Source organism: Synchiropus splendidus, chromosome 10, assembly GCF_027744825.2.
Source record: "Synchiropus splendidus isolate RoL2022-P1 chromosome 10, RoL_Sspl_1.0, whole genome shotgun sequence".
NCBI lineage: Eukaryota > Metazoa > Chordata > Actinopteri > Syngnathiformes > Callionymidae > Synchiropus > Synchiropus splendidus.
In genome coordinates this window covers 23345232-23359505 of record NC_071343.1, presented here as the reverse complement: position 1 = coordinate 23359505, position 14274 = coordinate 23345232, and the positions used below count along the sequence as shown (strand labels likewise).

Here is a 14274-nt window from a genome sequence, read left to right as displayed (position 1 = left end):
TAAAAGAAAGAAGAGAAAAAAAAAGTTATAGCAAATGTACATCAAGTTTTTTTTTTTCTCAGTTTTAAATTGTTTTTAGAGTGGGTTTTCTATTTTTTAATTTTCTTTGTGTTTTTTTTTTTGTTTTTTTTTTTTTAAATAAGGGACGGCCAAGTAAGTGGAAGCAGATTCCATTGAACCTGCATGTTGTCATTTAGTTCAGCGTTCCAAGGGCCACTGAAGTGAACCGCTGGCTGCATTCACGAAGATCCAAACAGGTATTGGAGCTGGAGAAACCAAGCAACCACTGGGGGGGTGGTTATTATGAGTGATGCTCTAATCAGGAATTTTGCTGCTGATCACCACCACACCACAATGAATTTGTCAATAAAATGAAAAAAATTAACCATTAAATCGATTAGATTCAGATATGTTTATAAAAAAAATAGAAAAACCTTGCAAGAATGCAGCAAGCATTCTGTGAAAAGGACAACTAAAAACATTTAATTCGATTTGGGATGTCACAGTTTGAATCTCGTGAGACTTTGCTACAGTATGTCTGTGAAATATTTACATACTGTCGGCTTGTAGCAGGACTCAGAGACAGAGAGCACCGCATTTATGAAAGTTTCCACTCGAGACGTTTACCAAAGTTTCAGATTGAGGTGGACGCAACTTCAAAACAGCGAAGGTTTGGTTCCGTTCTGAATGTCACGCTCGGACCCAAGGTACCCTGGCTGCAGCCTGGAGAACAGGGTGCATTGACCTGCCCACTTCATAAAACCGGCATGAATCATAACGAGGGGAAAACCAACAAACTAAAAAATGTCATTTATCTCGACGCATCGTGACAAACACATCGTGACTACAGAATACTGAACAACACTTGAAACAAAGTTTCAATACAAAAGTAATCAAGGTAATACACAATTGCATTTTTTATTGTGAGCCTCTCATCCATCCATTTCAAATTAAGACATTTTTTTCCCCAAATAACCTCCTCCCAGAACACATCATAATCAGATTTAAATTGGAACGTGTATGGTTCCCTCAGTTCATGAGATGTTCCTTCATCCAGGCCATCATCACATTCAACCTTATGCAAGATTTCTTGCCAGTCTCCAGCATCCATCCCGAATGCACTCTGCTGACGAACAGTTGGGCCTGCCCCTAAGACGAACATGTTTGACCTTGAAGAAATAAGGATTAAAATTAGTCAGACACAACAGGTAGAAATTAAAGAGAGTTTTATTTGACACTTTGCCTATGATAAATAAGACCACATACTGACTTTTTACTTCGGCTTTGTTTTTCCTCCTATAATACATTCATAGTGGTTTCACCAGGAAGAACGATATCACTAACTTACACCTACTTGTGTGCACCTTTGTTCTCAGCGTCTGAAGACATCATTATTCTGACAAATATATATCGTTTGTACAACATTATGAAATATTATCCAAATGTTATTACACTAGAAACCTAAAATTATGAAACCCAATGCAATATAAAATGTAACATACTAACATTTTTTGCTAGATTAACTCATAAATATTATGCTCATTATCATTATACTGGAAAATATTGATAATGAGATGAACAAAATTACAGATTTAACGTCGGTAATGTTACCGTAGCACTGTTGCAACACAACAATATAATATTGTAGCATGTTGTGGGGGCAAGGTGAACTCTAGTTGTTGTGCTTGTGCTGTTGTGTTCAGAGTTTGCCCCGTTCTCCATAATGTCACGTGTGAGTGTTCCTCTTGTTTCCATTTTACCTATTTACTGTGTTTAACTTTATCATGCGGCACCATGACTTTGCAACACCCTCAGTTTGAGGACCATGGTTGAGAATGTGGCAGAGGGTTGAATTTGCGTCTAGTTAGTGTTTGATGCAATAAAAAGAGTGCTGATAACAGAAGTCTTGCTGTCAGCTCATTCTGCACAAAGCTGCAACATTATCAACGTCACAATATAATATGATAAGCCATCTGTTAAAAGCATGCATCCGCATTTTGCTGAAGGGCATATGTTAACGTTGAAGATGGGCTGAGTTGAATGTTGAGTCACTGAAGTGGGCGAGACCCTCAAGCTTAACGTGGGCGGAGCTCAACGTGAGCTCTAATGACAGGCAGTGATCGGCATTCACCAATCACGCTGGTATCGGCCGGTCGCTGACCGATCGATTGTAGGATCCCTAGTTATCATTGTTGCGAAAGTCTCATAAATGCATAATCAGCTTCACAAAGGTGTAGCTGTATCTGTACCTGCATCCGCAAATGTGTACGTCAAACTTCAAATGTGTATATTGATATACAAATGCGTAACTTGAGTGACAAATGCAAAACAAAATCTACAAATGAGTAATCTTCAAAAAATATGCAAAGAAATAAAGAATTATGCACAAGGTAAAAAAAAAAAAAAAAGACAACTTGCTCTGTTTACACAAGTGACTTTTGCAGCAGCCCTGCCGACGGCATGAGTCATGCGTTTACAATATAACATGATTCATCTGTAATTTTAGAATTTGCTGCGATAACATAACATTGTCAGCAGGCAGCGCATTTAACATCTCTCAGCCACCTACTGCTGCATGGACTTCAACATGAACAGTGAAGATTTTCTGACCGATTTTGATAACTTGAGTGTGATTATAGCTCTCAATCAGGAGCGACGACTTAAATGGACAACATGCACACATAGTGCACCATCATTGCAAATACGTCTACTTACATCCCCATTTTCCCGTTGTTATGTCACCTGGCAAGGATGCCAGACAGGGCATGCATTTTTTGCCAAGAGAAAATCAGCACCAACAGACTAGTTTGATTACATGTGAGTTTTAATGAAATGTGTTGTCATTTACACCAGTTTGCTCATAATTATTGTAGCTCCAAAGGCAGAAGGAACATTTGTACATTGAGTATTTTGTTTAGGAGACACTACTTCACAATGATCCTCTTAGTATGTATTTTGCTATTTATTAAGCTTCGTCGCTGTGAACACGGAGAGGCAGCAATAAACACGGACATATGACTAATCAGTGTCCTCTATTGACAAATAAAAGAGCAATGGAATATACAAGTGTTTCGAGTCACACTTACTTTTTGTGTTTTAAATATTGGTGACGTGAACTCTAAGCCATGCGCAGTCCCGTGAGGGCACGCACTTCTGGTAGAACTTTTCGACAAACACTAGTTTAAACGAGGAGAAACTCTTTCACTTGCTCTGTTCTCAAGGACAGAATCCTTGGGAAAAGAACCTGACCCACCAAAATAAAAATGCCAGTAGAGAAGGACAACACAGATTTCATGTGGAGAGTTTCTTCTAGAAATACAAAGGCAAAAAAAGTTTACTTAACTGTCAATTAACCAATACGACCAAGAGTGAGTATGCTACAGCCCGGTTTCAGCCTCAATTTCACTTTCAAACGAATTAGCTTGCTAATTTTAGATTTTAGTGACAGTAAAAAGTAGTGATGGGCTGATGAGGCTTCATGAAACAGTGTCCTAGTTTACCGAGCCCACCAGATGGCGCTCTTGGTTTAAAATGATGTGAGGTTTCATTGAAGCTGTTGTTTAAATCCAAAGGTTTTAGAGCAGAGAGCGCCATCTGGTGGCCTCTGAAAATAAGGACACTATTTCATGAAGCCTCATCAGCCCATCACTAGTAAAAAGGCTTTGAAGCAAGAGCTTAACGTAGATAGATAAATGGCAGATAAATGGGAGAGTTAGGGGAAAAGCTTCGGTTCTCTACATTGATCACATTTGAAAATCCATTATACTCAAGAAACATATTGTCAGATTTTTAATAATGTGTGCTAACCTGATTTCCTCTTTTTGTCATCAGGTTTATAGGCGCAGCTTGTTTGCTGAAGTGCCAGGTTTCTGTTTAATCAAATATACCTATTATTTTTGTCTTTATGTGCAACAGTGGCCCGATGGCACACAGGATACCCTGCATCGCGTCATTGACAATATAAACCCCGTAATTTATAAGGTTTATAAGGTTTGCATAACTGCCAAGTCTGGAGACATACAATTTCAGTGAACTAAGTGTACAACTCTTCACATGCAATGGTTTAATAAACAATGAACACCACAGTGATTCCAAAACAGTGAATGTGATTGAACCTTTCATCCATTTATTGGTCAATGGCATGGAGATAGAGGCACACACAGCCCATCCAAGACACACACTTCACATGTTACTGATGTATCCAACATCTCAGGGAGGGGAGAGATGACCATTCCGACAATGATGAACAGTCAGATGACTTTCGATCCTCAAACTAAAAACAACTAAATGTATGTCTGTATTATATCATCAGCAGAGTTCAATGCAATACAAATGCTGAAGTTCGATTAAGGAGCTATGTGCTGATGTTACTTTGTTACATTAAATAAATGGGAATCTCTTTGGGCAGTCAGGGCATTGTGGGACAAGTCAGTCCACTCCAGCAAAGATGGTGCACCTGTAAACACAGACAGAAAAAAGGAAATCTCGTCAACAAACACTGTTGAAAATCTGACATTACATTTCTCTAGCATAAGTTGAAAGCCTCGTTGTTGTAGTTCCAAACTACTTGGATTAATCTTGCCTCGTATTTACTCCTCACATGCTACTGATATTAAAGTACCTTCATGTGAAATACGTACGTACGTTTCAGATGTGATCACTGTGGAGAACCGAAGCTGGTCCCACAACTCTCCCGCTTATCTAAACGTAAACCCCGGCTCTTACATCATTGCTCCGAGGCTTTTTAAGTGAGTGAATTAGTTTAAAAATGATGCGCTGTGTTTTTTCACCTTCGTATTTCTGGAAGAAACTCCCCATATGAAGCTTGAAATCCATATCGTCATCGGTAGTCATTACAACAAATTTTAATCCTGTAAGGCACGAATAAATCGCCTCGCCGGCAGGGCTGTGCCAGCAGTCATACGTGCTAAGAGAGCAAGCTGTCTGTGCTTTTGCAACTTGTGCGTATTTTACTTGGCATTTGTCACTCTACGCATATGTAAATCAATATACACATTTGAAGTTTGACTTAGGTATTTGTGGATGCAGGTGCAGGTACACCTACACATTTGTCAAGCTGATTAAGCATTTGTGACACTTTGGCAACAATTATAACAGCACAAATATGCTAAATGTCAGACGGTAGAGGATGGTACCAATTATCTGGCTACAATAATTCTCCTCCCCTAACCCTTACCAAGTAGTTATTTTACTAATGAATGAACAACTCGGCTTAAAACCTTTGCCTCCGCTAAGCTATTTACCTTAGGTGTCCAACCTGCCATGTACACAAGATGGCCAAATGAAATAGTTAATCAGAGGCCGAGGTACTTTCCTCCACAAGCCTATGTTGATGAAGCAGGCAGGAACTCTGTGGCTTCACTGGTGAAAATGAGAATTTCATTTATCGTGACGACTCATCTCTTGGCAACTTGTAGTTTGCTGGGGCCTCATGTATCAGTACATGTGTAGATTTCATACTGTAAGAAGCATATGTTGGTAATGTACAAACTCATTGTCTCAATGTGCAAACGTCACTGTGCCGACAGCAACAACCCAATAATCACTCTTGAAGAAAACGATGAATGAATGCGTTAATTTCATTACTTTAGTGTTAATCTGTCTCTCATGTGCACATCTCAGAAACACCACATGGACCAGGTGAAGGAACGTGAATACGCCAGCTCAGAAGCTGGGTGACATTTCCACCCTCAGTTCAACTTCAATGGGGAACCGGGAGCAGGGAAGTGCATTTCCTTTCATCCCAAACTTTGATTTTTGTCTTTTACAGGAGAAATAGTGATATTTCAGTTGAATATTTCATTGAAAAATCTACAACTTTCAGCAGAAGTAATGACAAGGACTGCAAAACGCATTGTGGAAGTGCCGTTTCAGTTGCAGCACATGAATGGGTGTGCTAAGCACCATAGTAGTTACACTTGACGGAGATCCGTTGAGGTTTCAGACAAGTTGCAGTTGAGAAGATTGTTTATACAGGAAATCAGACAGAAAAAGTAAAAGTACCTCAGATTACCGCAGATAAAACAATGCTTCATCAAATGCATAAATGTATTGGCAGTAATTGAATGTTATTTACATCAGCTTCTTATTTTGCTTAACTGAGTATCTTATCATATATTACCATAGACGTGCATTGTATTTTACATGAAATAATACCACCATGCTGCATGCATTTTGTAGGTGGGGGGGAAGCCCATGAAGTAGTAATGATGCGGGGTTATCTCTTACTTTCTTTTTAACCTAGTCTTTAAAAGGATAATTAAAAATCTCTTATCTTTGTATAAATATACTTCAACTTATTGAACAACTGGTTGTTAAAATGATGACAGTAATCTAAAGCATTCCAAACATGTTAATGAGATGACTAATGTTACAGAATACATTACAAAATATTTTCCGGTGGATCTATTCTGTAATATGAAATAGAATACATTTTAAAAGTAACAATCCCAACACTGCAGGTAAGACACATAAAATAAAATATCAAGGAGCATAGCCTACCTGTGTGATGGCTTCCTTTTGCTCAAGAAGCCTCGCAGTCATGCAGCTGCATTGATCCCCACCTGGTGGAGCAAGTGTTTTTTTTAGCTTGTGTTGTAGCAGGTTCAAGTCTATCTGTGCCCTACGATCTTTCTGCCGACGTTCATGACCTGACCCACAGCAGCTTGATTTTTCAGAGCATTTTCTAAAACCGACATGCAGCAGGCACACACACGTTAAAACTTAAAACTGCTATAACTCTTATGTGCCTACTAAACATCATTTGATATTTTTATGGCCAACATTGTACAATGACACACATATACATAATATAGGACACACATAATATACAGCTGTAGTTTTTTTAACTGTCATGTTATACCTATGCACTGTTGAATTACACTTAAAATTATTTGCCCTACATTGTACAGTCATAGTCACAGCAACGCACACGCACAGTTGTAGCACATTTATCAATAAAACCTTAGGCTAATATTTCAGTCAAGTCACCACCAAAACATATCCCCATTAGATTAGAGCATACTTACTGATTGCAAGATGCAGTATGTGTCCAACGCACTACTCCACTGGTTGAGCTTTGCAGCTTTCGCCTTCAACATTGGCACCATTGTCAATTGTGATGCACAGAGCAACAGTCTCTGGCCCTCTGCGATCAACTCTCCCTCGTGATCATCAGGGAAAAAAATGATGTTGCCACTTGTTGGTAATGTAATGCACAGTCAAGCTCATATAAGGCTCCATGGTCCAACTTTCCCATACGTCAGATTTGGCTCTAAAATGTTCGACATATCTGTGGATCTGACCTCTCTTTGTTATACATATTTGATATTTTAAAATATTTTCTCAATGGTATGGTACTCCTCATCAGCTACCAACATGAGTCACCAGCTTATTCTTTAGGAGCCATATCCTTAGCAATATATTAGGTTCCCAGACATTCTCTTGTAAGATGTCGCTGCTGCAAAGGCCCCGTTATTGGGTGTCTGAGAGTGGCACTTCTTGAACCTTGCTTATTCAAGCTTGCTTGGAAGTCTTTGTACTCAACTGAGTGGTTGCGCTGCAGATGTTGGAAAAGGTTGGACCATTTTCCTTTCATGATAACGACAGTTTTCATATACCCTTTGCATTCGCAATTCTTTCGCTCAACAACATCTTTGTGGAACCCACAATATTTCCAAACAACCAATGTCCAAAACTTACAAGGTCATGTCTGTGAAAATGTTGGGACCAAGCAATGGTGCATGGCTGCGGTTAGGGGAATAGAAAAAAAAAAAATGAACCCACTGAGCATTGCGGCAGCTACGAAAACTACGACTGCCGACGAAGACGCTGGTGGAGTTCTACACAGCCATCATCGAGTCCATCCGCAACATCTCTATCACCAGATTGAACAGCAGTGCCACCTCCAGGGACAAGGGCAGACTGCAGTGAATTGTGCATTCTGTTTAGAGAAGGTGATCGGTTGTAGACTGCCACCTCTTCATGACCTGTATGTCTCCAGGACCCAGAGACGTGCAGGTCGGTTCAGAGCCGATCCTTCTCACCCTGGTCATGGACTGGTTATTCATGATCAGATCTTGTTTGTGGATTATTTTATTAGTTACTTCTTTTATCATTGTTTATTTGTATTTTATTTTATTTTCAGTCATGATTGCAGGTTATTCGAAAGCACTTTGCCACTTGGTGGGATCCTCACTGACCACGGCAATAAAGCTGATTCTGATAAATCTTTGGCTAGATCATTAGAAATGGTAGATGTGGTAATATGTTTTATAAGCAATTTCAACTTACAAAAGAGAAACCTTATTGGATGAAAATCTTTTGTGTCCATGCAATTATGTGTGTTCAGAAACAAGGACTTACAAGAGTGACAATGGCACATTCAGCAGTCAGCTGTGCAGCACTGAACAGTGTTCTGACAAAGCGGAATATCAGCTTGTGCTCTGGGTCGATCCAAGAGTAGTCCTCAGGCACTGGTTCCTTCTGTGGCAGACAAAAAGATATGTACATTTGAATAACTAATTTCTTCAACCTAAAGCAGAATCAATGATAAGAAGCATTGTTGGATGAAACGCAGAGCAGAAAACTCACAAATATTTTAGTACTTCCGTTTTTTTTTTGGCAAAAAATTTTGAATTGCACCACTTCCCATAGTTTTCCTCATACCAAAATTGTTTGTGTCGTTCGATCGAGAAATATATTTTTATTTTGGAAGATATTTAATTCTATTTTTCTTGGCCCTATGCCATACAATTTCAATGAAGGGATGGAAGGAAAAAGGCAAAACAATTTCACTACTATTTAACTGGCTTACAGCTTGTCCATATTCCATGGACATTCACCTCCATTCAAAGTAGGGATGCTCGGATCGATCGGTCACCGATCATGATCGGCTGATTTCAGCGTGATCGGTGAATGCCGATCGCTACCTGTCACCAGAGGTGGGTAGTATCGAATTACATTTACTCCGTTACATTTACTTGAGTAAGTTTTGGGAATTTTTGTACTTCTAGGAGTGGTCTTAAATCACTATACTTTTTACTTTTACTTGAGTCAATTTGTGAAGAAGAAACTGTACTCTTACTCCACTACATTAGGCTTCATTGAGCATGTTACTTTTCTTAAATCGCTTCCGGGTGCATGTCCATCTCCCTCTCAGGGAGAGAAAGGCGCATTTATTTTGTCAGAGAGAGGGAGACTTCCGCCAGGCTTTACCCCGTGACTGTGTTGCGCCAATCAAACATAGCCGTAGCCTTGCAGTCTCGTCATGTGATCACATCCAACCTCAACTCGGCAAGACAGAGTTGTTCACTGATGAAACGGATTGACAATGTCACTTCACAATGAAGACCACGCAGACCCAGAAAAAGAGGAACACCACTGATCTCACATAAAAAGCATGTTCACCTTAAAAACAGTGTGAAACGGCAAATACAGAATGTAGTGTGTCCTTTGTTTGCCTAGCGTTCAAGAACTCAACATCTAACTCAAAGTTTTCATTCATTTTTTTTAGATTTGTTTCAAACAATTCTCATGTGTGTATATTTATGTATGTTTATATATCATATATAATTTATGTCCAATTCGATGTGATAAGTCTCTTTTAATATCTTGACCTCCCTGTAACATCACACATACATTTTTAATCAACAGAGGGTTGAAGGTGAATGCAAGCTGCAGACCCAATCAGACACGTTGGACCTCCTTGTACCTTGCTGTAGAAAGAATTGTGCATATTCATCAAGAGCAAATAGAACAAGCTCTTCATATGTCTGCACAGACAAGACAAAGATGTAAGTTGACAAAACTTTTTTTTAAGAATAATAAAAATAAATTAGGCTTGCTGATTAACGGGTAAATCTACTAGTCTCAAGTAACTCAATTTTCTTTGCATGGTGGTGTGACAATGGCTTTAATTAAATAATTTAACTATTTTTTTATTTGTGTATTTAACATGTACGATTTTTTTTTTATCATTACATCTTTTATAGGTTTCATCCAACGGAAAGTGGGTTTTTGGTCGAGTATGCTGCTGTGATGAAGCCTGTTTCCATGGCCCTTACTATCCTCCAAGGGGAATCGTCTGTGCATATGGGCCTCCTGCAGCCAACACTTTACCAGTTGCTGGACAAGCTAAAGAGGTTGGAATCATCTTGCAAAATGTGTACCCCTCTTGTTCACGCCATGCAGCAAGGGATCCAGAAACGCTTTGGAGACATCATGAAAGATTCCAACACTCAGAACCTTCTGGACTAAATGCTGGTAAACATACTTGTTTATCAACTAAAATGTGACATATACATTTGTGCAATATTATTGGCATTGTGTGTCAGTGACAAACCACAGTGTGGCAATATAGCTAGAAGGTAGCTTCTCATGTGAAACATCAGCAGCTTGATTTGAAAATCTTGCCACAGGCCTTGACTACATCAGAAATCACCTCGACACCGACTTGGATGATGTCACCAGCACAAACGGCAGGCCCTCTGATGAAGACAAGTGCTTTGCATCCATAGAGTCAAGAGAATCAGAAATGGGAGAGCTGGAGATGTACGTTCCATGTATTTTTATTATTCATTAAAGTAGTTGATTTGTTTCTTTATTTTATTACTTTATTGATTGGATGGACTTAAATTTCTATGAAGATGATTGCTTTGTATTTTTGATTTTATTGAATGGTTGTGTAAAAACTAAATCAGACATTACTCAACAGTTATCCAGCATTAGAGTAGTTTTTTTTCACCAAATACTTTTTTTTACTTTTACTCAAGTAATTATTTAAATGAGTACTTTTTATTTCTACTTCAGTCATATTATTCTGAAGTAACAGTACTTTTACTTGAGGATTTTTTTTTGGCTACTCTACCCACCTCTGCCTGTCACTGCCGATCACAACAACTGATCACGTGTGACAGCCGGTGCTCTGATGAAGCCCTGCTGGTTGTGACGTGTCTGTTTCTCTCTGCTCGCCGCTCACTAAGCAGTGGCATGTCTGGTAGATGACCAGCCTTTGTCAGGTGTCGTTTATGCAGAGACGGAGACAGGAACGACCGGATCTGTCTTGGAAACAGGTGCAGCGTTCGATAGCCACCTCAATCTGAAAACTTTCCAGAGTGGAAAATTTCCTGTCTGTCTCGGAATCCCGCTACAGTATGTAAATATTTCACAGACATAGCACAGTCTCTAGTCTCTCTACTCTAATAAAATGTTTTTCAGTTGTTCTTTTGACAGAATAATTGCTGCATTCAGCAAGAATTTTTTGTCACCTTGAAGAGGTATCTCAAACATGTCTAATTTAAGTTCTTCACATCATGGACACAGAAGGTCTCATGATTTTAATTCCAAATACATTGTCAATCCATGTGATTGGTATTGGTGATCTGCAGCAAAAATCCTGATTGAAGCATCACAAATTCAAAGGTCCAAATGTAAAAACACTGAAAAAGTTAATTAAAAAAGAAGTCATCAGAAGCAGGGAAAAAGAAATAAAACAAAAAGCCACGACCTGACACTGCTGATTAAGTGTGGGAAAAACGAACTCCTCATCAGTTAAGTGTTCATTACAGGTATTTACAAATTGTTATTAGTGTCAAAGTATTTCAAACATTTACGTGATTACTGAAATACACAACATTCCCCTGAAATGGACGAATGGGACCAGAAAGCAATACCTAAACTACTGAAGCTAAGATAAGCTTAGTGCTATAAAAAGATTGCACCTTCGGAGCAAAACCTACCGCACCTCCGTTGCAGAATAAGAGACTATGACATGACCAGTCTAATTGAAATAGGTAACTAATGTAATCTAATCTCCTTAGGGGCATGAACCATTTACCGTATTTTCCGGACTACAGAGCGCACCGGAATATTAGCCGCACCCACCAAATCTAAGAAGGAAAATGGATTTTGTTCATACATAAGCCGCACCGCTCTATAAGCCGCGGGTGCACCGTTGCTGTCTGCGCCACAGAAAATGCATGAGGATCACTTCTAGCGATCCTCTAGTACTAGTTTTGAAAACGGGGTCCAGTGTCGAGACTGACTCATGAAACAATCTTGCCAATGTTCTGAACTCCAGTCATGAACTCCTCACATCTTATTTACATTTAAAGTGTTCAGAAAGCGCTGTTTTCACCCTCCAGTAGATCGTCTCTGTCAGCAGAGCTGCGGACACGCGGGCGAAAACAGCGCAATTTGAGCGCTTTAAAGGTAAATAAAACGCCCGTGATGTCATCGGTTTGATGTGACGAAGCTCAATATTTTTGCCAGCAAAGAGCATGCTCATTAGACTGTAAAAACTCGGGATGCTCCGAGAGACAGGGAGAGCACTCAGCTGAAGCAGCTGTCTTCAACCTCTTTCATGAAAGTTCTCACTCTGGACGAACGCTGCATCTGACACACACAAGACTGCAGCGGATTCGGCCGCGGTTAATTCCGTCTTAAAACGACACCTGAGAAAGGCTGCTCATCTCGCGCGGTGAAATTAATGATTATTTCTCGGGCAATATGCTTCGCGTTCTGAACGTCACGCTCAGAGCGCCGAGTGTCACGAGTGACCGCTGGTTCCTGCAGTTTCACTTACACCAGCACCAGAAAACTCTCTGTGCTCCGTCAAGTGCTGGTGTTTTAAATATCGTATTGAATTCGTGGCGTTGATGCCTTTTAACGTGCATGTGCTGCAGGATGCAAACTTGACAGACTGAAAAAAGCTTCCGCATTAGACACGCCGTTGCCAAGCGAGTGGCGAGTCGGCAGGGAGGAGCGGACGCTTCACAAACCGCGGGCGGTGCCTCATCAGAACGGCTGCTGTCACATGTGCTCGGATTTTGTGACCGGCAATGACAGGCAGTGGTCGGCATTCACAGATCACAACGAGTTCAGCCTTTCATAATCGGTGGCCGATTGATTGGAATATCCCTGTAAAAATCAATATATTAGCCGCATCGTTTTATAAGCCGCAGGGTTCAGACCGCGAGAAAAAAGTAGCGGCTTATAGTCCGGAAATTACGGTAATTTGTTTTCTCGCTCCAATGGAAGGTTGGATAAAGATCTGCTCACACAGTAATTGGTCAAATTAAACCCTGCACAAACAGTACATTCAGCCAAGTTAAAGATGATTCGCATCTGGTGGCGACAGAAATATCTGTTTTGTCCAGCAAAAGTTCAGGTCATGATGACCCGGCAAGGGCCTCGAATTCGGGAAAAAACATAGCATTTCCAGTAATCGAACAGCCTGCAATACTAAATATGGACGTGTGCATGTGTGATATTGTGTATCAGATACAAAAAACACCCTCGCTCCAGTCCCTATTTAATGTGTCTGTACTTTGAACAATTTGATGTTAAACAATACTGAGCAATGCCAAATGATGATACTTTCTTATGCTGATGCTGATCTGGAATAAACAGAGTGGTACTTTCTGCTCCCGACACTACACCCTGAGATATGTAGAACCCGCTGGCCGGACAACGTAATTGGTGCCCTAACGTTTGCACCAAAGAGTGAGGAGCACCTGACTCAATCCCTGCAGCACAAGGCGCCTTGAGGTAAGATACTGCTCTCTTCCTCAGTGTGCTGCAGGGTGAGAGCTGGATGCAAAATTGACCTCACGGTGAAAGAACCAAATTTAGAGAGTGAGGAGACAGGAGCACAGAAGCAATATGATATTGAGAAGCGCTTGTGAACTGAGAAATGCTTGTGTATTTTGAGAAAACGCAGTGAGTTGAGATGTGCTTTTGAGTTGCAACGATTTTGAGAAACGCCTGCTTTGTTTTAATTCCTGCAGGCCAGGCTTTTAGCTAGGGGGGCATCTGAAGTGCAAAATGTGAAAAATTGGAAAAATTTATTTTTCAGACAGATGGCCTAAATTTTTAATCAGTGCCTGTGTAATGCCCCAATCATAGTCTCATCATATTTCCATGAAAAGGAAGTTTCCGTGCAGTATTTTCGCTGAATACGATAAATTCCCTGCGTCTCCGGACTCTTGGCCACCGCGGACGCCATATTTGTTTACGGGCCAAATCCCGCGATTTGCGACACTCACATTTTCATTGGTCGATGCGGCATGGAAGAGTGACGCTATCAGTTGGCTGTTTGACGCTGATTACAAGAGTCAGGCAAGTTCAAAACATTAAACTATTGTTTACAAAACAAACTGAAAGTCTTTTAATCAAACGAGCCATGGTGACAACGCTGCATGGACTCCCCATCCCTCAGATTGTGAGAACTGCGCTCGGGTGTTCGTGCAGCGT

The 14274-nt window shown here is 40.2% G+C and overlaps 1 protein-coding gene across 1 annotated transcript in view; it reads right to left on the bottom strand.

Moving 5' to 3' along the window:
- Nucleotides 1-14274, bottom strand: part of ccnyl1 (cyclin Y-like 1) — a 48435-nt gene that overhangs the window by 9250 nt on the left and 24911 nt on the right. Inside the window, exon 7 of the mRNA XM_053876618.1 lies at nt 8386-8505. Within this exon, the coding sequence (XP_053732593.1) occupies nt 8386-8505 (120 nt within the window). The remainder of the gene's footprint in view (nt 1-8385; nt 8506-14274) is intronic.